The sequence below is a fragment of the Clytia hemisphaerica genome, unplaced genomic scaffold (genome assembly GCF_902728285.1).
Source record: "Clytia hemisphaerica strain Z4C2 unplaced genomic scaffold, Clytia hemisphaerica genome assembly, whole genome shotgun sequence".
NCBI classification, from domain to species: Eukaryota; Metazoa; Cnidaria; class Hydrozoa; order Leptothecata; family Clytiidae; genus Clytia; species Clytia hemisphaerica.
In genome coordinates, this window is record NW_027104138.1 from 5,747 (window position 1) to 30,369 (window position 24,623).

The 24,623-nt window shown below is 35.1% G+C and overlaps 4 protein-coding genes across 4 annotated transcripts; 3 read left to right on the top strand and 1 right to left on the bottom strand.

The window, feature by feature from the left end:
• Nucleotides 1-1,966: 1,966 nt before the first annotated feature.
• Nucleotides 1,967-6,118, top strand: LOC136813678 (uncharacterized). The gene is made up of 8 exons (XM_067070174.1): nucleotides 1,967-2,057; nucleotides 2,315-2,423; nucleotides 2,831-2,890; nucleotides 3,210-3,440; nucleotides 3,965-4,126; nucleotides 4,824-4,991; nucleotides 5,240-5,407; nucleotides 6,026-6,118. The coding sequence occupies exons 2-8, from the start codon at nucleotides 2,336-2,338 to the stop codon at nucleotides 6,034-6,036; spliced, it is 888 nt and encodes a 295-aa protein (XP_066926275.1). The 5' UTR covers nucleotides 1,967-2,057; nucleotides 2,315-2,335; the 3' UTR covers nucleotides 6,037-6,118.
• On the top strand, nucleotides 6,118-9,154 carry LOC136813679 (uncharacterized). The gene is made up of 5 exons (XM_067070175.1): nucleotides 6,118-6,202; nucleotides 6,880-6,936; nucleotides 7,366-7,392; nucleotides 7,856-8,068; nucleotides 8,914-9,154. Exons 4-5 carry the CDS (start codon nucleotides 7,885-7,887, stop codon nucleotides 9,069-9,071), a joined length of 342 nt encoding a protein of 113 aa, XP_066926276.1. The 5' UTR covers nucleotides 6,118-6,202; nucleotides 6,880-6,936; nucleotides 7,366-7,392; nucleotides 7,856-7,884; the 3' UTR covers nucleotides 9,072-9,154.
• Nucleotides 9,155-13,966: 4,812 nt separating this feature from the next.
• Nucleotides 13,967-18,404, top strand: LOC136813703 (uncharacterized). The gene is made up of 4 exons (XM_067070203.1): nucleotides 13,967-14,176; nucleotides 15,041-15,179; nucleotides 16,660-16,792; nucleotides 17,769-18,404. The coding sequence occupies exons 1-4, from the start codon at nucleotides 13,975-13,977 to the stop codon at nucleotides 18,402-18,404; spliced, it is 1,110 nt and encodes a 369-aa protein (XP_066926304.1). The 5' UTR covers nucleotides 13,967-13,974.
• Nucleotides 18,405-23,554: 5,150 nt separating this feature from the next.
• LOC136813705 (uncharacterized protein F54H12.2-like) lies at nucleotides 23,555-24,217 on the bottom strand. Its single transcript, XM_067070204.1, has one exon. It carries the CDS (start codon nucleotides 24,215-24,217, stop codon nucleotides 23,555-23,557), a length of 663 nt encoding a protein of 220 aa, XP_066926305.1.
• Between the last annotated feature and the right edge of the window lie 406 nt (nucleotides 24,218-24,623).

Sequence of the window (24,623 nt, forward strand, 5' to 3'; positions counted from 1 at the left end):
TTAGTGCCTTGCGGGGGGACGAGCTATCTATTTTTCTGTGTTCGTTTTGTAATTAGTATATGTTCGTAAGTGTAATGTAGCTTCTCAAATCATAAAATAAAATAAAATACCGTAAGAATATCTCAGGATAATTTTCCTGCTCAAAAAATTAAGAATACAGTCTTCATGATGAATAACATCATTCTTATAAAAAAAAGCGTTTGGATACATACAGAAAACTGATTTTCCGCACATTTCAATAAGAGTTTCAATAATGAGGCTTAATTAAGAGGGACAGAAGAACTTTTTCCACCCTCCTTATATAATCAAGCATTTGACGAAACAAGAACAGAAAATACTGGATAATTACTACTATGCCATGAACCTTCAATTAAATCAAAATTGGAAAAACTACAAGAGAAGCTGTTGCTCTGCACGTGCACAAGATCAGTTGCTATACAAGGGTTGTACACCAGTGGACACTTTTAAGTCTGAGACTTCACAAAAACACACCAACCATCAAACAGCCAATTCGATTGACTTCAAAATATGCCGATTTTGCCCTGATTTCCAATAACGGTAATCAAAATCGTGGCGTAGCTATGTAAGAATTTGCCACAAAACTGTGATCTTTTGATATTGAAATTTTGGATTTGGCAAAGCTGATGAGTATGACAAATAAGTTTCTCAATTGAAAGGGCTGAAAGATTGTTTTAGAACACTTAAGAAAGAAATGCCTGTGCAAATTATAACCCCAGACCATTTCTTTTTACTAAAGAAGAAAATTGTGATATGTTTTTGCAAAAGAGCATCGATCTTCAATGAAATTATCCGTGTAATATGCCAGTCGAGTTTAGGACATTAATTAAGTTAATTTTGACAGATTCCGAACCAATCTAGCGATTTGAAAATCGAGTGAAAAATCAAAGTTTAAAAGCGCTTTATGCACACATTCCAGGATGTTTGCATGTAAATTGAGCTTTACAAATAGTTCTAGTATTATTGCTATGCATCATGGTATATTTGTCTCGAGTGCACAGAATCAGAGGTGCCTGGACACCGTTGTACATTTCTACTTAAAAAATGAGGAATCCCTGGCTACTTCGAATAAGGAGTAGGACCCGTTCTTCAATGGATATCATCAGTACACTAATGGTTGTGCTTCATTCTTTCAAGGGAATTCAAAAAAGACAAAATTAGTGACTGCGCACGAGTTTGACAAGTTCCGCATACAATTGGAAGGGAATGCTTTCATGAAAATGGCTTCGAATCGTTCTCATCCTGTTTTACACCCACAAAGAACTATATGCTTTTCCGCGCACTTCTAGTATTATTGCCACGTGTCACAATATCTCGGGTGTACCGAACCATTGGTGCCTGGACAGCGCTAAATGAACTAAATAGCGGAGGAATTTCCATTTAGTTGGAAGAGATGCTTTCATGCGAATGGGCTTGTACAGATTTTCCCACACTACACCATCTTAAGATGGCAGACGAGACGTCCCATAGCAATACCCATCTGATTCCATTTACACGTTTTTTTTATAAGAACGTCAAAAATTTTCGAAGCCTTCGGATGTTCTTAGTTTTTTGGATTTGAAGCCTAAAAATGTTCTTAAAATGTTCTTATTTTCAGCATTTTTTGAGCATTTTGATGTAATTTCTTAAGAAAATGCATGTTTTTAAGTCTCCAAAGCCTTAGAATTTTCTTAGAATGTTCTTAAATTTTTGGGCCTCGAAGCCTTATGTTCTTATGAAGTTTGTTCTTATAAAAAAAACGTGTAGATATGAAATTGAAAATCTTAATACCATCAAATCAATTAATCCCACAATTCAAATTTAATTTCAATGAAAAAATAATGATAATGATTAATCAATTTACAAATTAGCTTGAGTAATTGTTGAAAGGTAGGTACTGGCATTAACAAATCTACGTATGTAATTTTAATTAATTTTAGGAGTATCCAGAAACGTATAAAAGGAGCTACAGAAATACGAAATGGAGAATTATCGAAAACATTGACAAAGCAAAGATATATCAAAGAGTGAAGACAGTATCAAGAATCAAGTAAACGAAGGTAACTAAAACATCGTCCGTCAAACGTCAAAGAAACATCATTATAACGTTAGTTGGACGTTGAAAAGAAGTTTTAAGTTAGACTACCACATTCCTGAAAAAATCTGATTGTTCCTAGCAGCTTATTTCCTGCCGGCTGTAAAAAAAATGTTTTAAATCATCTCGTAGCAAAATCTCGTAGATTTTTGTGCTTTTCATCCTCGATGAGTTTGGAATTTCTTTTATCGATGAGCCTTACTTATCTGCTTTTCCTTACAGTGCGCATAATACAAAGAATCCATGATCATGTTATCTCTGGTGATATTGAGCATGGCGACTTTGGTCCCTCATTTTTGCGAAGCACGACGTTATCCTCATCGACATTCGGGTAAGAGAAACTTTTGAAAATATACAAAACCAAACTTAAACACAACACAATGATCTTTATTTTCAATATATACGAGGATGAATTCATAATTTTCACGGCACAATTTTTATTTATCAGAAATGATCAAAATATTCAAAGAAGCATCGATTCCTTCCTCGTATACTTCTATTGACTTGACTTAAAATCTCAAACTTTGAGTAACTAAGCCTAAAAAACCAGATAATGCTGAGCTCAACGCGACAAGGGATAACGTCTTTTTTACGACGTAAAGTGCCAAGGACTTAACAGTCGACAGTACACTCTTTAGTCTCATGCCTGCATCAACTGATTTAAAAAAAAAAAAATGATTGGTTTTCATATTCTCATTTTGTCATATCTCATTAAAAACTCTCTCCTTTTCATTATAGTAATGAAAGATGTGGGATTCATTGACCCGGTGATCCCATCATGCAGACCTGGTGACACGTGTAAGTAGCCCAGCAGGCACACAACGTTGTTTTAACGTTTATCTAACGTTCACAACGTCCATTTAACGTTAGATGAAAGTTGAAACAACGTCGTGTGCCAGCTGGGAGGGGTAAGGTTAGGGCTCACTACTGATATCCCTGGGAGCTGTACCTAGACCAAGCGATAAACCCAGAGCGTACCATGTTTTAAGTTTAAGTATATCTTTAGTTCGTAGAAAAAATGTATACGAGGCATTTTGAATTTCGGTTCGAGGTAAACAGCCTATGAACTGACATTGAAGTAGAAACATTTGCAATAAGATAAGTTTTTTTATTCTAGTGGACGAAAAGATGGCGGGTATTGAATGGAAATTTGGTCGTTGTAACAAAGAGGTTGATAACGTCTATTACAAGCGAAGGTCTCGCAAATGCAAAGATGAACCTGATGACAAATGCATCCCCAAACCTGGCACTGGTGTCCTCGGCCTGGGTGGGCCGGTTTCACCAGAGTCTAGTGGTAAAGACTGCGATGTACTGCAAGAGCAAAGTATCCTCTCAGCTTGTGATTGTTGTAAGTTCATTGTTGAGATCCCAGGTGGCACACAACGTTGTTTCAACGTTTTTCTAACGTTCACAACGTCCATATAACGTTAGATGAACGTTGAAACAACGTTGTGTGCCAGCTGGGATAAGGTGATGTTAGATTTGATATACATGGGTATGAAGCTAAAGAAAGTTGGAAATTTTGTGTTCCAGTGTCAAAAAGAAAGTGAAAGAAAGTGTTTTTTTCTTCTCCTTTATAAGAATAATACTCATGAGCTAACTTTGACTTTACTGGGTCTTAAAATAATAGCTATACTAACAATAGTATATGGGTTATATGACTGCTAAGCCTAGTCTGAATCACAGACCTTTACAAACTGCAGGTAGTAGATAAGGAGCACGAATTCGTTATTGGATGCCAGAGCAGCCTATGTTAAGCCAACTTGCTTATTTTTTGTGCCGTTTTGAGGCCTGAACCTTTGCTTATAAATAAGTGTATTTAGAAAAGAAACAGTAAAAGTAAACTTAGAATTTGATACTTTATTTTATTAGCTGAGATGAAGCCATTGGAATGGGGAGCGTGGACCTGTGTCAGTGAATATCGACATCGTTCAAGAAGATGTGGGCTGAAGGAAGGAACTGACAAATGCTCTTATAAAAGATGTGATGGTAAAAGTTTGAAAGAAGAAACAATTGATTGTGATTTCTGTGGGAGTAAGTATAATTGCTAACAGCCCTGTCTTAGTGACCCTGCCTAGGATTTCCTAAGTGATCGGGAAGAGAAGAAGTAAAAGTGTGAATGTGGTTAGAAAACTGCTTGTTTTCAAAGGTATGGTGGTCCTAAGTCTAGTTGTGTCTTAAACATTCAGGGTTTTATTTCCCTTCGGAAAAGATATTTTACTGGCCAACTTTTCTAGGGGGATAGGTCCAATAGTTTATTTTGCTTGTTTTGTTTGCTTTATAAGAATACAATGACACTCCAACATTATGACGCCCCCTTCTCACAGACCCGGTTGGATTTTATCCGCAAATGGGGGTACAAATAACGGACCAAAACTCAATGGGGATTGATATTCCCATGTTTTTTATGGCTAGGGATTTGAATTCCGTTGTTTTCTAGCCAGAAAATTCAGTGGGGGATGAAAAAACAGCACAATATTTTGCAATGAGGATTTGCTTATCTGATTATTTTCAGTGGGACAAAAATTAGAGTATAATTTTCCACTGGGGACGAGATTTTTGCCAATTTTTCCAGTAGGAAGGGTTCCCAATAGGTCTGTGAAAAGGGTTCCTAGTGGGTCTGTGAGAAGGGGGTTATTTTGCTACTATCGACGCCTTCAAGAATTATTATCAATTGGTTTTTCACAAAAACTAAACAAAATGTCAAATTTTGATTACATCACTTTTTTAGAAACGAGAAACTGGGAGGCATGGGGCGAATGGGGAGATTGTGATTTGAAAGGTTATAGACATCGATCACGGACATGTGAATACAATGATCCAGAGTTGAAATGTGACGACAAACACAATTGCAAATCAGACGAAAGCAGACAGAAGAAATTTTTCCCCACTTGCTGTCGTAAGTCCATCTGTTTGCATCTATATCGATTCAATCCTTTGATATCAATAGTGTGATTTTTTCAGATTTAGCTGAAGCTGAAGTTATGGCTTGGGTTTTATGGAGAAATCAAAACTTTTTACCTCGTGGATATGAAATATTTTAAGACATAAAATACCGGAAAATGCCCACTAAAGTTTGGAAACTTTCTATTATTGAGCCTCCATGAGCGGTTTTTCAAAGAAACTATCCATTGTTATTATTTTCAGGGGAACGAAACTGGGAATCTTGGGGTCCTTGGGGAAAATGTGACTCAGAAGGCTACATACACCGACAACGAAAATGCGAACCAAAAGACCCCGAATCAGAATGTGATAAAAGTACTTGTAAAGAAGGCGAAGATGGAGAAAAGAAAAGAAATATTGAAAAATGCTGTGGTATGTCTTATAGTTACAACAAAAATTCACTCCTATTGTACCTTAGGATGCTTTAGGCTTCTGGGTTGCTGTGTAGAACTGTAAAAAATGCTGTGGTATGTCATATATTTACAACGAAAATTCACTCCTATTGTACCTTATGATGCTTTAGGCTTCTGGGTTGCTGTGTAGAACTGTAAAAAATGCTGTGGTATGTCATATATTTACAACGAAAATTCACTCCTATTGCACCTTAGGGGGCTTTAGGCTTCTGGGTTGTAGTAGAAATAAAAAAACAGTACTACTTATAAGCAGTAGTAGTAGTTATTTATGGATAACAAATCCACTGTCAAAGCCGAAATACTTGCAACGTGAACTAACCCGAAAGTTCACGGTGAATTTGTATTGAATTTTTTTGAGACAGGTAACGGCAAGGGGAGGATGTGATTTTGTGATGTTGGAGAAAATATTGGCTTGATGTTTATTCCGATGTCAAATGATAAAGGGCTTTTGCATTGATGTTTTCGGAAAAATTGAAAAACCTTGACTATTTTTGCCATGCATAAAAAAGGTCACAAGCTGTTCAATGAAAATAAAAACATATTCAAAACACTTGATGATGAAAAACATTTCTTATAGCACCAAGATAATTCACACTTACCAAAAAGAGTTGTGAAGAACATCCAACCACAGGACGTTGGTTGGACACATCATATTACGCATGCGTCGAACCTGAAGATGCGATTTGTATTCGAGATGGAGAATGTAGCAAAGGACAAACAAAAGTTGAATATGGTGAACGATGTATCCCAGATCGTATGTCTATTTTACAAAAGAATTTTTACTCGCATTAATTGATAGAGAAAGCACAATATATCAACCATAGAGTTTTAAGCCAGAGACTGAAAAGGAACCTTGAACCTTTCTCAAACAAACAAAAGTGCTGCCTTTTTCTTCGCTACATTTCGGATGACCGTTTGTATCTAGCACTGTTCTTACTTTTTAAGATCGTTTTTATAAATGTTACTTTTAATCCAGTGTTTGGATAATAGCAGGCGGGCCGCGCGACTTATGAGATAAGTGGATTCAAATCATTGAGTTTAAAGCCCGAAGGGCTAGAGGAGAATTTCTAACCTTTCCCAGGCAAGAAATAGTGAAGCCACTTATTTCCCATCCGCCCAGAACGCGCCCAGAACGCGCTGTAATCATGACGACGGATTGCATCAAGCGGTTCCTTTGTTTTTGTAGGACTGCATTTTTTGAAATCTAGCAATATATTTTAGTTTTAATCCGGCGTATGTGTAAGAACCAGTCTAGCCCTTCGGGCTTGAAAGCCAATGATTCAAATCCTATATAGACACATAGACTTAAGTCTTTCAAAAATTCTTGTACAATCTACAACAATAGTAAAAAGCTTTGAAGCATTAATAGCACATTGAAACTCAACAGTATTTGCCAGAGAATCATTATGCGTTACTTTGCTTATATTTCAGCAACCAAAGCTTGTGAAAAATGTGCTGCCAAAGCACGAGACTATGGTGAACGAAAAGGTGAATACTCTTTGTCTTTATAAATTCAGATTGTAGATCTCGATCGCAAGTGACAAAATAAATCCGTAGGCAATCTAATCCAAATTTTAAAAGGCGAAAATGTCCAAGATTACAAAGCACTGAGCATACTTATACCGTGAGATCAGGTAACTTGCATCAGTGGAGGCTAACATGCATAGTCCTCAAATGAATGACCTGTCTGGTCCTTAAAATACAAAGTTAAATCAAAACAAAAATGGTAGAGTAGAGCTGCGAGCGAAGCTGCCTAGTTCATTTTTTTGAAATTTTGCTACTTTGATTGGTCAGTCATTTGAGGGCCATGCATATGTTAGCCTCCACTGATGCAAGTTACCTGACTTCACGGTAGTTCTCTGTGTAGAAAAAAGACCTTGGGTTTAACCTTTTTTCTTTTGATTTTATCTATTTTAGGTCTCCCAAATTTCGCGGGTCTCGCTTGTAAGTATATTCAATTCCGTTTTTCTAAACAATTGAATAAAAATTCTTTGATTAATGATACTCCGTACCAGAATAAATTTAGTTTATCGTTCGCCAGTGCACTATTCACTAATCCTGTACCCCGCGGGGTGATCCATAGAGAGATATCTTTGAAAGAATTGTCTTCGATTTTTGAAAAAATGCCCTACTCTTAATTTTTTTCTCGAAATCAAAAAAAGGTTTATAGATATCGTGAATTTTCAGACCCTTTGAGAGACTAATTTAAAACGTTCTGATTTTTGCTACCCTTAGAGAGTGAAAAAACCGACCCTTACCGTCCGCACATACCCAGCACCTATTTTTACCAAAGTACCCTCCCCCTCGGGACCCCGGAGTCCTGCATCCAGAGCCAATTGTACTCCTTCTTAATTGAATAGTACAACATTGAACAATGGCTTCTTTGAAGTGTTAAATCTCTTTCCAGGTCGTCTTGACACCTACGAGACATGTAAGATGGCACGAAATAAATACGGTCCAGGCCCCAAACCTGGTGAAGAGAATTATCCGTCAGGGGGTTGGTGGATGATACAATGTGATGGTATTGGATGGTGTAAACCTTGTGCTGAAAGAAACTTGGTCTATGTGCACCGTTGTGGACAATGTGAGAGAAGCCAAGATGCTCCTTGCACTGGTGCTGGTGAGGATACACCTATTAACCAACAAAGTATAAGCCAAAGGGCTAAAAGCGAATCTTAAAAACCTTTCTCATACAAGAAAAAGTGAAGCTTTAAAATATACGCTGTATTTTTGACGACGGATTGAATTTAGCGGTTTCTTTGTTTTCGAGTGGTATACTTTTTTTGAAATCTAGCGGAAGATTTTACTTTCAATCCGGAATTTGTATAAAAACCACACCGACCTCTCAAGGCTGCGCAATTTGGTAGAATTTAGTGGCTTCAAATCCCACCAAGGAGATTCGCTTCTAGCCCTTCAGGCTTATACTTGATTGCTATCAACCCTTAGTGGCGCGGTCGGCTTCTAGGGTGTTTGGTAATGAATTTACAAGGAAATGATGAATTCTGTCTGCAAAGATGTATCACCACCAAGCATTTCAATGTAGGAAATCTTAGCGTTTCTCTTAAGTGAAGACAATTTTCTAGGCTCTTTTACAATTGAGCAGCCGGATTTAAAAGCAATCCCAAGTAGTACAGAATGTCATAACAACGTCCATTTGACGTCCGTAACATTCAAATAACTTTAGTTGAACGTTAAAACAACGTTGAATGCCAACTGGATCAGTACTAATTTTCTTTTTTATTCGTGATATGCAACACTGGAGAGTCTTCTCAGAATTTTCCACCCAATATGTCACTTAAACAATAGAAAACTGGGTGGAAATTTTTGAAAATTCTTGGAAGGCTCTTCAGTGGTGCCTTTCTTATTGGAAATGAGTATCACTCGATCTTCAAATCTTTTGAAGACGACTTATCGGTAGAAGGACAATTTCAAAGACAAAAATAACGAAAGTAATTTTCATTTCAGCGGCTCGGTTTAAGAAGAAGGGTGATGGGAGAGGGAGTGCACCAGAAGAAGAGGGAATCATGTCTGATGAACATGACGTCATTAACCACCGAAGACATCCTCAATTCGAACTAAACGAGCTGGACGAAGAACAAGGTGTCATGTGGGAAAATAAGTAAAGATCAAAGAACAAAGGAGATGTCAAACGGTTGATAAGAAAATTTGAACAACACTTAAAGAGCGACAAAGTGTCTTTCGAATAATCTTTGTATTATCATTTTTATAAAAGATTGCCTTGTCGGAGTGACAATCATGTATATATTCTTATTTCAGAACATATGTGCACACCTATTTTATTGACGTTTTTTAATTTTTGAGTTTATAGTGTCATTATGGTGACTGGTAATGGTGACGGATAATTTCTATTTTCATATTTTTCGTATTTTGTAGGTATAATTTTTACGTCTAAGTTTTCCCCAACATTTGATATCCGAAACTTATATCTATCATATAAACAAATATATAGCTATGGGAAAAAACAAACTTGTTAGTAATGCATTTTTTGACATCCAAAATACAACTTGATTTAACGTCAATTTGTATTTTGCAAGAAAAGTCTTGCTAACTACACGCTTTTATCTCATGGCTTTTGCGGTCAAATTTCAATGTTTTTCTTTTGCCTTGTTTAATGTCAAATTTGACAACAAATGATGTCTGACTTGTTTTGTTAAGCGAGACATGTTCGTTTTAAAATTCCCCGAAGTTCAGTTTTAGGAAAATCCCTTTTTTTGAACGTCAAAACATCAACAGAGATCACTTTTTAGTTTAAAAAAAATTTAGAACTAGCATAAGTAAGGCAAGAGAGCTTGGATGTTTTTTATCTAAAAAGTTTGAAAAACCAATACTTCGATTAAGTGTGTAGTAGTACTTTTAAACAGCCTTCTCAATAAAAACGTGCATCAGGTACTCCTCATGGCTTCAGATAAGGTTTGCATTCTCACTGATCAAGACGAATTAGGTGAAGAGAATCTTGAGGATGATCAGAACAGAGATTTGGGAAAAGAGGATAAGAAACGCCGCTGCCGCTCGCTGTTTTCCTATTCTTTCCCTTTGAATTCGGCACCCTTTGAAGAAGCAAGGCTGTAGAATAGTTGAGCAAGAAGGAAGACCGAAACAAAATGGCGTTACGTACAGGTTAACCAATGTTCAAGAAAAAAGTCCTTGAATAAAGCTTTCCAGTGAGTTCTTTGTGAAAAAGAGGCTGGGGAGTGAATCTTTGATCTTCTGGGGGTTTCCCCTGAGAAAATCGAGGAAAATCATTCTATATTCTGGGAGTAAAGATGGCGGACATGAGGCATGCTTGAAATTTTGAAAAATTGGGACCAATTTCTTTCTGGCTTGTATTGCTCTGAATGATTTTTTTGTGTTGCAGACATAATTTTTATGGGTAGTAGGAAGGTTGATAGTGATCATGTAAGTATTAGTTTACCCCGGCACTCTCTAAAACGTCTCGGCATTTTGATTTAAGATGGGCAAAATCAATTGATAATTTTGTTGTTTTTCTTCAACTTTTAGATAAAAAAATGTAATTTTAAGCAAAACTTGCCCCATGGTAATGGAATTGAGATTCAGTAAGTATACTTGATTTCCTCTGTGGTACTTTTAGCTTTATCTAGGGAAACCATTGATTTTTGGGTTGGAAATTTCAAGTTTCGACAACAAAAACATTTCAAAAAAATAAATTTGACATATGATATTTATAAATTGTGACTACCTGAAGGGCCATGATTTTGACCAGTCAGTGGATTATGATTTAGAAGGTGCAAGGCTTTGGTACTTTTACATTCAAAATATTGTTTAATCCGTGGAATTTGCATTTTGTATTTAAACGGATTAGGGTAATTTCATATACAGATTTCCATTTTATTTTCAGGCTAGTTATCATATTCTTTGTGAAATGTTGTTAACAACACCGTCCCATAGAAGTATTGGCCATCCAAGTACAGGTTGCCGATGCAACGAAGATTGACTCAAGATTCAGACATTTTTGCATGTTGACTGTCACGTCTGTTCTCTGCAGTAGTGCCAGCAGGAAAGGTCTGCTAAAAGATGAGTGGGAACTAATGAAAACTTTACGTGTATTATTTGACTCAACAGAAACAGAATGGAATAATAATTCTATGGTGTTGATGTTATATTTATGGAAAAAGTGGATTTGAGTGGTTGGACTCTTGTATGCCCTTTGAAAAATGGATGTCGATATATTTATTATTAAAATGTTCAATGGAAAATTGGGGATTTTGATATGCACATTATTATGTAAATGCTCTCTGGCAAAGTGGATTTTGATGCAACTTCTTTTTGGAATCTTTATTTCGATGTTTGTTTTTATCCAGGTTGTCCTTGGAAACTAAATTTTGAGGTATAAATACATATTGCATGGTATAGATGAAATGGATACATGCTGTGATGATAAGTTTACTTGATGTGTCTATATTTTGATTTGGGGGCTTTTGCCCTGGAGCTACCCCTTAATTTGGGAAGCAGGTCAAAACAAGTCATCAAATCAGGGAACAAATGTAAACAAACCATGAAGAGCCAGAAATGCTTCTATAATTTAAATTTCAATTGTACACTAGACTTTTTTGACAATCACATATTTTCAGTCTGATATTATTTTTAAACTATATCTTTCAAATTTAGATATAAATTTTTTTAGCATTGAGTCACACACTTTTTACATTTAGTGTTCATGGAGCAATAATAGAATTTCTAATCAGCTTTCAAGTCATAAAATCTGTATGAAATTTACTACTCAAGAACACAGTTGGAAAGGCTTTGGTCATTTTTATTGTATATCCAACTTTTTACTTCAAGTAAAGTCAATGGTGATTGATTTTTCTTCATGCTCTGCAATAGACATTGATTTGAGGTTTTTTAAAGCCCTATAAATGAAGTTGAATTATGCTGAAAAGGCTTTTTGTTCTTAATCTTTTGCAGCAGTTGCAAAGAAGAGTCACCTGTGATTTATATTCAGAGAAATAGTGAAGTCATATACACTGAAAAAAATACAAACTTACAATGATAATCTGTAATTCAAATATACATATACAAAGTTGACTGTGGAAGAATATTTAATTTTTATTTCACTATTATTTGTTGGGTTGGATGGAAATGCATAGTTTTTTTAACCTCATTTTTACGATGTTTTTGTATATAATATTTTTTCTAATATATCTGGGGAAATCCCCTGGAGATGTCTTCGGTATAATTGTTGTATTTTTTTCAATGGTGTTGTTAGATTATTTTATGTTTTGTTGTCTAGAACTCATAAAGTTCTTACAAGAAAGCCTTCATGATGTTTATGACCTCCTGGCATTGATATCATGAATTATCATCGTTTCTTTTATTCTTTTCTTTCCTTGACATTTGTTGTTGTTTTTTTGTCCTCCAAGGTTTTATTTTCAACCTCGCTATCCCTACTGAAGAGGCCTTTATGGTATTGTTTCTTAGAAACTTTAGTCCAAGAATAATGATAAACTAGTTTTACCAGCTTCGTTTGTATTCTAACGCAACACATTTCAATTATTTTGGTATCTAAATTATCCAGCAAGGAAAATATTTTTTGCAAATAAAGCTGAGAAACTATTTAAGCTCGCAGCCTACTGCATCCCTTGTCCAAAGTGAAAAAGTGCTTATAAAAAATAACAAAATTCTCGATTTCGGAAATAAAAATAAATTCACTTTCGATATCAATCACGGCTGCCAATTTTTGTTTGTACTTCTAGTCTTGTGCGCATAACGAATCAAGCGCTCCGATTGGTTCAGAACGAAAACAATCGATCGGCCGCAGACATTTCAATAGAAACAAAAGATTCTACAGCCTAGCTTCAAATAGATGAATAGCGCATTTCTTATCCTCTTTTCCCAAATCTCTGATCAGAACTTGGGAATCTCATTCTCAAACAGTACACTGGTGATGGAAAATGAAAACCAGGAGGAGCCATCTAAGAGCGAATCACCAAGAATTCAAAACCAACAGGAGAATCGATTTCAAGAATCTAGAAGAGAGCAATCTGAAAGCATGTCTCTGGATGAGTCAGAATATAATTCGTCCGAAAGCAACCCTAGTGAGGACTCAAGTTATATACCAACAAAGAAGAATCGATCCAAAAGCAATCCCACTGAAAATTCTACCATTGCAAAAAGAGTCAAAAATCGATCAAAAAGTGATCCATCTAGGACATCTATCTCGTCGTTAGGATCAATCAACTTTACTGGATCCTCAGTGATTTCGCCAGTGATCGAATCTGCCAACAATTCAACCGAAGACGAAAACAGAGACTTCGAGATTGTGAGAATTCCTGCTGAGAATGAAATGGAGATTATGAAGAACAACAATGATCCACAAAATGAAGACCAGATCTTGGAGAATATCAATATTTATAAATCATGGTGGAAATACCCGTTAATTTTTTCAGGACTCTTAGGATCACAGCCTGCTCCTCGAGAAAAGAAATCCAAAAGATATTGTAGCACATTATGCTTTAGGCGTCTCCTTATATTCGTTTTATTTCTATTTCTTCTGGTCCTGAAATTTGATGGATTATTCCAAATGAGTTGGATACTACTTGAATCAAAGTTTCCGTTCACCGTTATCAATAATGTGGTCTGGGAGCTGCGATGGATTTTAACGTTCTTTCTCTGCATGCTTTTTATGGATAAAGGTGGATTTCATAATTTCTTGAGTCATGTAGAAATCTCACGAAAAAAATGGTATGAAAATGCAAGAAAGATGCGGACCTACATCGGTGTTGTTTTTGTAAGTATTTTATAATTTGTACCCATTTCCTTTTGTTCCCATTTTAGATCATTGTACTCATAAGAGATTTGGCCATCAGCATTACTTTGATTATATATGGAGAGCCATGTCTTAAATAGCCTGTTAGACGAAAAGTTTCGATAAGTCATCTTTCGTGGGACGCGATTTCTACAAAAAAATACACGTAGCACACAGTCTTGAAATTTCGTTACATCTAAGACCTTTTCAATTCCAGGTCATCACAGTTTTTCGCCCCACCGATGTTTGTTTTCTTGGATCAGAATTGGTTAAATATTGCCAGTCTTGCAAAACCGGATATGTGGAAGAAGATATTGATGGCCGTTCTGGTGTTCTTGTATCGTTTGATCATGACGCCGAGTTTTTGTGTTTTATCAGCCGTTTTGTATCTGTTGGGTGATCATATAAGGATGACTGGGAAACGAATTTCCCAACAAAAAACAGGTTTGTGAATCTACTTTCTCATGATGATTTCACCAAAGTTTGATAAACTTTTAAAACAATGACATTCTTTAGTCTATGAAGTGCAGCATTTTGTTAGAAAATTACTGAGGAATTCTTGTATGTTTTATCATAGTGCCTAAAAGCATAGCCCGTATAAAAAACCCGGTTTGGAAGCCTTTTGTTTCTTTCCATTGTTTCTTACTTGAACTTGCGTTTGAGAAGTTAGTTTGTTTTGCTCGCTTTTTGATCATGTGATCAAATCTTAAACCAATCCCAAGAGGAATACTTGGTAACATTATCAAAAACTGAGCAAATCGATTTTTATCTTTTGTTTATCTAGTCTCTATATATTAACAAAGGAAAAAGCTAACAAAAAGTTAAAACAATAAGCTTTCAGGCCTGAGTTTTTTATACGGACTATGCTATAAAAGCTATTAACATCTAGCAAATTCTAAATTTTCTACTATCTGAATGGAATATTGTACACTAGTGAAAAGTATATAGGTCTACCGACAGTCACTGACCTTTATATATCCCTGGACCAAGTTATTCAATGCTGCCCAAGCAAAATATTATGATCGGAGTTTTTTTTGAAATTGGTACCCGCGGAGAGAGTGTTAGATCTAGTTTCGCTTGAACACTAATAATGTAGCGTCGTTTGTCGTTAGGCAAAGTTTCAAACACTACAATGGCTTCTTTGCGGATACCAACTTTCAAAAAAACTTACGATCAAAGATGGCGGATATAGCTCGGTCCAGGGATATATAAAGGTCAGTGCCAACAACTAAGATTATTAAAATTAAATTTATGTATAGACATTATTACATAACCTTTCTTTCAATCTCCCTTTCTCTCCACTCGTAGCAAACGATGCACATGATCTGGTCCGTAAAATGCGAAAGTTGATCACAGAGACTGAACACTCCCTACAAATTATCATTGTTGTCCATATGTTTCTTGTCTTTTGTGTCTCCTTCACCACAGCTATGTCTACGTTAGAAAGGTCAGTACTACACTTCTGTAACATAGTATTTCACCTCTGTTACATAGTATTACACCTCTGTTACATAGTATTACACCTCTGTAACATAGTAATACACCTCTGTAACATAGTATTACACTTCTGTAACATAGTATTTCACCTCTGTTACATAGTATTAAACCTCTGTAACATAGTATTACACCTCTGTAACATAGTATTTCACCTCTGTTACATAGTATTACACCTCTGTTACATAGTTTACACCTCTGTAACATAGTTTACACTCTGAACATAGTATTAACTTCTGTAACATAGTATTTCACCTCTGTTACATAGTATTACACCTCTGTAACATAGTAATACACCTCTGTAACATAGTATTACACTTCTGTAACATAGTATTTCACCTCTGTTACATAGTATTACACCTCTGTAACATAGTATTACACTTCTGTAACATAGTACTACCCCTCTGTAACATAGTATCACACCTCTGTGACATAGTAATACACCTCTGTAACATAGTATTACACCTCTGTAACATAGTATTACACCTCTGCGACATAGTATTACACTTCTGTAACATGGTTTTAAACCTCTGTAACATAGTATTACACTTCTGTAACATAGTATTACACTTCTGTAACATAGTATTAAACCTCTGTATCATACATAGTATTACACCTCTGTATCATAATATCACACCTCTGTGATATAGTATTTTAAACAAAATAGCACAAAAATAAGTGAAAAAGCTACGTCAGCAGACTTAGAACACTCCTGTGTCACAGACCCGCTGGGGACCCCAGCATCACTAGAAAACTTGGCTAAAATTTCGTCCCCGGTGGGAAAAATTACAATTTCAGCTCCATTTAAAGAGCTAGATTGTTTAGAATACAACTTGTCAATTTGCACCCACCCAAAAGACTACAAAAAGTTACACTCAGTGGTAGTATCTTAGAGCATTGGTGTACCAAAATAGACCACCAGTTTAGCACTACTTTGCAAACACCCAAGCACCACTAAACTTTACTCCGACGACCCATCTCAAGTTTTTTCACTTAAAAGACCCCTGCCTCACAGCCCCGGTGGAATATTTTTCTCAGTGGGGATAAAAATTCCTATTGAGACTACTTTGTTCCAAGCGTTCCAAGGTTAAAAAGTCCATGGGGGGTTTTAGAGGGCAGTTTTTAAACATTGAATTTCAAATGGGGATGGATTAAAAGTTAATTTTCAAGTGGAGCTGAAATTATAAGGTATTTTACCCCAGGGACAATCTTTTTGTCAATATTACTAGTAGGGATAGGCTCCAAGTGGGTCTGTGACACAGGGGTATCTTAAAATATGCACTCTTTTTTACTACCATTTGGAAACCATCTCATTTCAATTAGAGTGATTTTCTTGAGAGTGGTCTTTACATGGTAACAAGAAAGAGTGCATCCTATATGGGCATTGCAATTTATAGTAAAAATTTATTACTGTTTTTGAAATCTGGCACTAGATTGGAATTCACATACAAGTCGAACGATGGAAACAATACGTCAAGTGGAGTTGTTCGAGTAAAGATCATCGATCAAGGACCTGCAGCAAATCTCCCAATCACCGACTTGATAAATTTGAAAACTAATTTCATTGTAAGTAGATATCAAAACTCGTGGTGCCATTTTCCGAATGGAAACTTATCTGAGGCAAAGTTTGACTGAGTTATACGATTCAAGGAGCACCTTTTTCGACTTTTTTTTAGATTTGTAAAAATGAAAGTTTTTTAATTCAACACTATTATTATTAAGCCTCCATAACTCGAACATTTTTTTTTTTTTTTTCATCATTTATTTCTTGATCTCCAAAAGTATATCGGTTCTTCTTACAAGAAGTTGAAATATTTTGTGTATATGTAATGTATATAAATGTATATAAAATTCTACGATTCAAACTGATACGAAGTTGACAGCTAAGTCAGTAATGGAAGCTTAGTGCAACGTGCAACATGCAACATGCAACGGGAACACAAAGTTAAGTTCCAATTATGGACATTTCGAGCTATGGTTTACAAAGCATTATAAACTGGAACCACAAAAATCTTTTCAAAATGTTTTTTCTTCGTTAAAAATAAGGTCCTCAAAGGTTGAAACACTTTTCCTCACAAAAGTCTTCACTTTCTTTTTCATCACTTTTTTCTTTACAATTTTTGAATTTTCAGATTCAGGAATAGTTGGCCTAACAGAAAATGTATAACATGCCATAGTTGTTTTGGTTACATTAGGCAGAAATCTATACTTTGTAAATGTAAAATATAAAAATTTCACTATGATAGAAGTTCGAATTGTGGCTAGAAGTCAATCTCCTTGGTAGGATTTGAAGCCAACAAATCCTACCAAAGTTGCGCGGCCTTGAGCGGCTCGCCTGGTTTTTACACAAATGACAGATTGAAACTAAAATTTACCGCTAAATTTCGAAAAAAATATCAATCGTAAACAATGGAATTGCTAGATTCAATCTGTCGTCAAAAATGCGGCGCATTTTTTAAGGCTTCACTTTTTCTTGCCTGAGAAATGGTCTACACTGTATTCAGCCAACATTATTTAATTGACCACTGTTGAATTCTTTTAGGAAATGAAGAAGCATTTTGAGAAAATGAACAAAGCTGTTGGATCAGAGACCAACGACTCTAAAGAAAACGATGGTAACACTCAACAAAGTGAAATGAAGGCTGAAGATCTCCGAAAAGCTTACGAACTCATTGGAGATGTCCAAAAACGGCAAATCCAATTGATGGAGAAGCTAGTCCAAAACAATTATCACCACAAGCAAAACACAACAATCGAATCTAGCCTGCAATCGACACCCTACATCATGAACGTATTGGGTTCCATACCAGACAGCTATCGCAAAGTCCGTGTTGTGTTAGACATGTCCATGATGTTGATCGAGATCTTACTTCTATACATGGCGCCATTATGTCTTATTGTACGGACCGACTACCAGCTACGGGAAGTTATCCACAAAGCATGGGATATCAATATCAGTCAACAAATCGATAAAAATCTGGCAATTACTACTTATAGTATGAAAGAACATTTGATAGCACAAATTAAAGATATAGAAGGCTTTAGAGTGTGTGGATACAGGGTTGAATTCTTCAAAACTTACAAAATCAAATTCAAATTTACTTCAAAACCAAAAACAAAGCAAGCTGACTACCTCTTCCATTTTGTTTTTACATTTAGTCTTACTGCAACCACATGAGTCACGACATTTAAGCATATTTTTTTTACACGGGCAGCGGCGAATACACTGTGCCTTGCAAGAACAAGTTGTGGCCAATTCTTGCCCAAGAGCGCTGGCAATTTCGTTTGTAGTTTCTCCTTCCATGTAAAGGCTTAAGCTTGTGTTAAGCATTTCACCAATTCTGTAGAAAAATAATTTTGTGAATGCTATGAATATCGACAATATAATGCAAATGTGTTAAATTTATTTCACAAGCTGAAGCAAAATGGGATAGAACCAATCAAGGCTGAAATTTTATCTATTACTCGTACCATAAACCTGAGATAGTATATAGCATCACAAATTTATTACAGGTCATCGTCAAAGATTTAATTTCTGCATTTATCTTTTAGGTCTACAGCAATAGAGTTTGAGGAGAAGAATCAAAGTGATGGAAGTGAAAGTGAAAATGAAGAGATTTAAGAATTTAAGAGACACTGGACGTTCTATTGACGATCACGTCCAGTCGAGTCAACTAGATCAGCTTTTTGCTTGATTGTTCAAATTATGCGACAGGAGAGTGCTAAAATCCAGTAAAATGACTTTTTAATAATTCAGTAAAATTTAGCGATTCAAGAATAATTTTAATTCATTTTTGCACATTTGTTTTGATCTAGTTGACTACTGGGCTGACGTTGATCAGTACTTATGTACCTGTTGTTGTTAACATCGTTATTATTGGTCCTATTATGTTGCCACTGTTGAAAGACCTGTCCAACAGCATATTGTGGAATATCATCATTATCATACAAATCACCAATATTTATTGTGGAAAAATTGCTCATTTTTAACCTGTATAAACTTTTAAGTGTATATAATGTAGTATTGTATATTGAAAATTAAATGAAGTCACACTAACTTCTAATAAGATATAGTGATTTTTTGCACATTGCATATGCTCTGTCTAGGGATCGAACCTAGATTTCCTCCATAATGGAAGATATGGAATTGTCTTACTTTAGACGAACAGAGCGTTTGGGAATCAATATATGTTTTGGTACAGTGCAGAAAAAATTTAAGGAAAATTGTAACACACCGTCACATTCAAGAATGAGAAAAGAACTTTTCCTTTTTCCTTTCCTGTTTTTTTTTTTTTGAATGAAAACGATCATATCAGGGTTCTATGAAGTAAAACTCTTTATGACTGGCTTGACATAACATAAAAATCTGGAAAATAAGCTCCATAGCTCTAAACTATTCTGAAACAATTCCATGTTTTGCTATGAGATGATGGTGCTGAATGAAAACTGCCACTGCTTTACTTTATACCAGTCGTCCACTATCCAAAATCAAACTTTGACCCTTGTAGAATTTTAATTTTCATAACAAAAATATTTCGAATATTACAGACCCGAATAGAAAACCGAACAAGGGCTAACTTGCCGAATGTCGCTTTGGTCATTAAAATTAATCTCTTCAAAACACGTTGAATTCCGGTCAGTACATTAAACATGATTCTCATTTTGTTTTCTCGGAATTTTCTATGGGAATGAATATCTCCTAAGCATTCGCTACATCTCCTTTGGTTTTTGTTTTGATTTCGCGCAGCGTCAGCATAACTTAAATATCCCAATCGCCTTTCCCTTTAATTGTTTTTCTTTATCCTTATAATGAAGCTAAGTACATCATCTATTAAATATACATTGAGTTAAGAATAGATATTTCGATAATAAATTCAAAAAAGATTATCTCCTTCTTCATTATTTTGCAAAGATGAAAATAAGTTTTAAAACTTTTCAACATGAAAGAGATCAACGATGTATCTCCAAATCATACATGTATACGCTCCCTCTGAAATTGCCAAGTTGATAATTCGTTAGTCGTATCTGTGGTGAGGAATCTTCAAATTTAATAAGGCTCATGATAATAGCTTTCTTTTTCTCTTCATCCAAAAAGTGTTTGCTTTGAATCACCTCAGCTTCTTGATCTTCTCGCATGCTGATTTTGTAAGTCTCGGCTCCAATTCATAAGTGCTTTGATTTCCTCAAACATTGCCTTGTCAACGAACTCTCCAGGCTTCTCAAACTTATGTAAAAGACATAGTACACCATTGACTAAAGTCTCAGCTTTATCTCGTCCTTAGAAACCAAATCTGTAGTCAACGTTTTCCGAAAAGACATCTCTAACAATCATAGCATCTTCTTCAAAATCTCGCAAGTAAGCCACTTTGTACTTTGATAGACATTTTGCGAAAGCTTTAGTTTTGAGAAACTCCTTTTTTCTTGAAACAGCCTCCTTTGACTCTTTTTTTTTTTTTATTCTTGACTCCACCAACATTAGAAGAACCAGGGTTGACTGGACGTTTTTTATTCTTTGGATTCTATTCTTTCTTAAATTTTCTTCTTTCTTCCTAATGACTTAATTCTATGAATGTCTCTTTCAAAATGAAGCTTTTATATGAAAGTTCATGTGATTTTGCTCATGAGTAAATAACTCACTTACTCACATTAACTCATGAGTAAATAACTCGCGTACTCATATTTACTCATGAGTAAATAACTCGCTTACTCACATTTACTCATGAGTAAATTTACTCCTGAGTGAAAACTCTCACAATCTAACTACTTTTGTTTTGCTTTCTTTTTGTCACGTAATTACAACTTGAAAACATTGTTACGTTTCTTTTCTAAAGTTAACACTGCGTATTATGACACTTTAGTTAGACGCTTCATGGCGAAGGTGTTTAGTTTTTACTTCTACTAAATATTATCTAATGCTTATTTAGTATATTCCAATTAATTGTTAAGTATCTTTAATTAGATAATTTTTAAAAGAAAACCAACCATAGATGAGACAAAAATTTATGTTTTCTATTCATTTTCATCCAAGCAGGTGACTTTAGATTGAGGTTTTTTCAAGATTATCCCTTCTGAAAACAAAAAGGTGATTTTCTTTGTCTTGTGAACTATATAAATTTCCATGTAATTTGACTTCCACTTCACCAGATCTGATCTACAGTCACAATGGTTTTTTTGCAGACATTGTCTTTACCATTTGCTCTTTTGTAAAGTTGCAACAACTACCCCCACTAAGTGGTGTGGGCGTTCAAAAACAAAAAGTATCGAGAGTTGAGAAACTTTTTGGAAATAAATTCCTACCGCACCTCATTAAGGGAGGAAACGCAGCAGAGAACAATGATCATGTTCTTAGAGTTGAGGCAGCAAGAAGGAGAAGAAGGTGGTGTGCGTCGGTGGGCAAAGAGAATCTTATTAGACTATAATTGTACGTGTGGGATATGTCGATGGTAAGTTTATTTTCTTTTTCTTTTCCTTTTTCTTCTCTTTTTCATGCTAAGAGTAGATTAGAAGGGCCGGTTCCAGGACAGATTAAGTTTTTTAAAAACTAATTATATATATTAAAAAGCCAATTAAGTATTAAAGAACTTTTGAAACCTCTAGAGGCAATTAGAAAATTAAGAACTTTGGAAACCTCTAGAGGCAATTAAGGTAATTAACTGTTATAAAATGATAAATTAAGATTTAGGAACCTACATAATTAGAAATTAATTAGCTTTTGTATGTCAATTTTTTATTCCATAGAGCGAGGAGTGACATGAGCGACCGGAGCGCGCAGCGTGGAGGGAAGCGAACGAACGAGTCGCGCGGAAGAAAAAAAATTGTATCTATGGTAAAAGCTGATCTATTCATTTCATAGTTTTTCTTTTCTTGAATGAAACACTTAAAAAAATAAAGAACTTATGGTAACCTCTCGAGACAATTAAGAAATCAAAGAAGTCAATTAACTGTTTTAAAAATGAAAAATTAAGATTAAAGAAGCAATATTATCAATAAAAATTAAAACTTTTGAAAAAAAAAACTTAACAATAAATTTAAGAAAACTTTTATAACTTTTTAGAGTAATTGTCTGTTTTAAAAAATATTTGAAAGAAACAAAAGCTTTTCATGAGTATTACTTATAAAAACCCTGAAATTTTAAAAAGAACATCATAAACATTCTGAAACCAACCAACATTAATCATGAAGAGAAAGCAAGCTGACATCCAAGACTACGGATACACAAAGAAGATGATCACCTCCACACCTAACAAAGACCGAAAAATATCAGAGAAAAAAGAAGCGATGAGTCTCAGCAGTCACAAAGTGGTGTATGCAAGAGATGAAGACCCAGCAGATACCCTGGTCATCAGGTCTTTCTACCCGGATTCACCAGAGGGACTACGAAGATTTGGTATCAAAGGCGTCGATAATATCAAGAAGGTACTCTTAGCCATTCTTAAGCTATTGGATGAAACAGATATGAATGAAGTGATGGCTCAATGTAAATTCCTGACAAATCTGCAGATCTACGCTCTATACGAATTGGTTGACGAATTCAAAGATAGTATTGAGGTAATGAACTTTGAACCTTACGAAGAGACAACGTCAAACGGAACAGACTTCACATATGTAAAGATTCCGAACACAAACATTAGAGTGGGGATTACAATGTATAAATACCCACAGATTTGTTTATTCCAAGACACTCCAATGGATAAAGGCACTGGAATATTTTTATTTATTTTGGAAGTCAATAAGCTTATTAAAAATTTGAATACTAAATTTCAATTTTCAACACATAAGTCATTTTTAAATAGTTATGTAGATAATTCGAAAGATGATTTTTACAATCTTTTATTCTGAGCAAACCAAAAAATATTAGTGCTAATACGTTCATGTCCTGGAAACTTTCTCCATATAAATTCAATTCTTTTACATTTTGATCATTTCGAACATAATCGTTTGTGAAAAAACTATTTACAAAGTCTAAGGGGAAATCTCTACATATATGATAAGCATAAAATAAAAAATATTCTCCACATAGGGTAGATAACGAGTCTTGTATTGCATATTCCGATGAAAAAATTTTATTCTTTAATTTTTTCAGTTTAGCGAGTAATCCATAGTAGCCTGGGGTTTTTCCAAAAGAACCAATGAAATATGTCTCCTTTGGTTTTGTTACGATTAACATCCAATGACTACCGCTTTTTGTTGAAGGTTCTTCGTTGCAAATGTAAACTCCTTTCTTAGAAAGCCTTGCTCTCATAAACTCGTCTTTAGCAAGGACTCTTTTCTCATATTCATCCATTTGAGGGTCGTTATTCAAAGCACATAACAATTGAGATGTATCCATTAAAAGTCTTTCAAAACGTATCGGACCTTATTGACTTTAATCAAATTATCGAATTCAGCATAAACTATAACTGAAATGGTATTTGGTAAAGCCCTTGCGAATTCTAAGGTAATTCTCAAACTACCTTTTTGTGTAGGTTCTTGATGTGGTCCGTTACATAGAGCAGCTGATAGGTCGAATCCGAAAAGACTGTAACCGTTAGGGTAATCTCTTCTACTTATACCCATCCCCTCATCACGATTAATCTTTCCAGTTGCGGTAAATAAGCTTCTGTATCCTTCCAAGTATTCCCCATCTGTAAAATTCAGTTTCATAGGATGCGATAGAGTCTTTCCATTAACATATACAGCTACATCTCTCACATCAAAATGTTTGAAATTAAAAGGGTTCTTCTTATAATTTCCAGTATAAGAGTCGTTATCAATCATTCCAAAAAAAATTCTGTTTGGTAATTGACCAAGGATTAAATTATCCCAGTTCAAACTTGTTAATCCAGCAGCAATACTATGGGTTTTCACCAGCACTCTGTTTATAGGGTAAGATGCAACATTCTTTTCTAAATGTTTTTGAATTTCAACGAACTTATGATAAGTCAGTTCATCTTTCCTTATACAAAGTACTGCATCGGTTATCTTGACTTTTGGATTGTTTGCAGTAGCCATTATGCTGAATTGCTCATTGTTTCTATGGAACACTAATCGAAGTGGTAACCCATTCAAAAGTAATCTCCCTTGGTTACATAAATCAGTATGCAGTCTCCCAATCAGCTCTATAGTTTTACTTTCATTTGTGTATGAAGCTCTTGTCTTTAACCCCTCACTATCTTTAGCTGGATCAGTTTCATCTAATTCTCCCGCAGTGTCTTTGCTGAACAATCCCATTTCAAATTGAGATTCTTAGCATCTGGTCCATAGTTCAATAAAGTTTCAATGATTGATCGATATGCGTAGGTATTGTTTGATGAGCTGTACAAGGTACCTACTAAATAAACATCTAATTGACTAAACAATGATGCGATAGGATAATTGACAAAGGATGCTTTATCCGTTACAGCATGAAGTGTTCCAT

Coding starts and splice junctions, on each gene's coding strand:
- LOC136813705 (XM_067070204.1), bottom strand. CDS start 24,217: ATGGCTACTGCAAACAATCCAAAAGTCAAGATAACCGATGCAGTACTT.
- LOC136813678 (XM_067070174.1), top strand. CDS start 2,336: ATGATCATGTTATCTCTGGTGATATTGAGCATGGCGACTTTGGTCCCT. Junction 2,891..3,209: donor ATGCAGACCTGGTGACACGT/GTAAGTAGCCCA, acceptor TTTTTATTCTAG/TGGACGAAAAGATGGCGGGT. Junction 4,127..4,823: donor TGATTGTGATTTCTGTGGGA/GTAAGTATAATT, acceptor TCACTTTTTTAG/AAACGAGAAACTGGGAGGCA.
- LOC136813703 (XM_067070203.1), top strand. CDS start 13,975: ATGTTTGTTTTCTTGGATCAGAATTGGTTAAATATTGCCAGTCTTGCA. Junction 14,177..15,040: donor AATTTCCCAACAAAAAACAG/GTTTGTGAATCT, acceptor CTCCACTCGTAG/CAAACGATGCACATGATCTG. Junction 15,180..16,659: donor GCTATGTCTACGTTAGAAAG/GTCAGTACTACA, acceptor ATCTGGCACTAG/ATTGGAATTCACATACAAGT.
- LOC136813679 (XM_067070175.1), top strand. CDS start 7,885: ATGGCACGAAATAAATACGGTCCAGGCCCCAAACCTGGTGAAGAGAAT. Junction 8,069..8,913: donor TGCTCCTTGCACTGGTGCTG/GTGAGGATACAC, acceptor TTTTCATTTCAG/CGGCTCGGTTTAAGAAGAAG.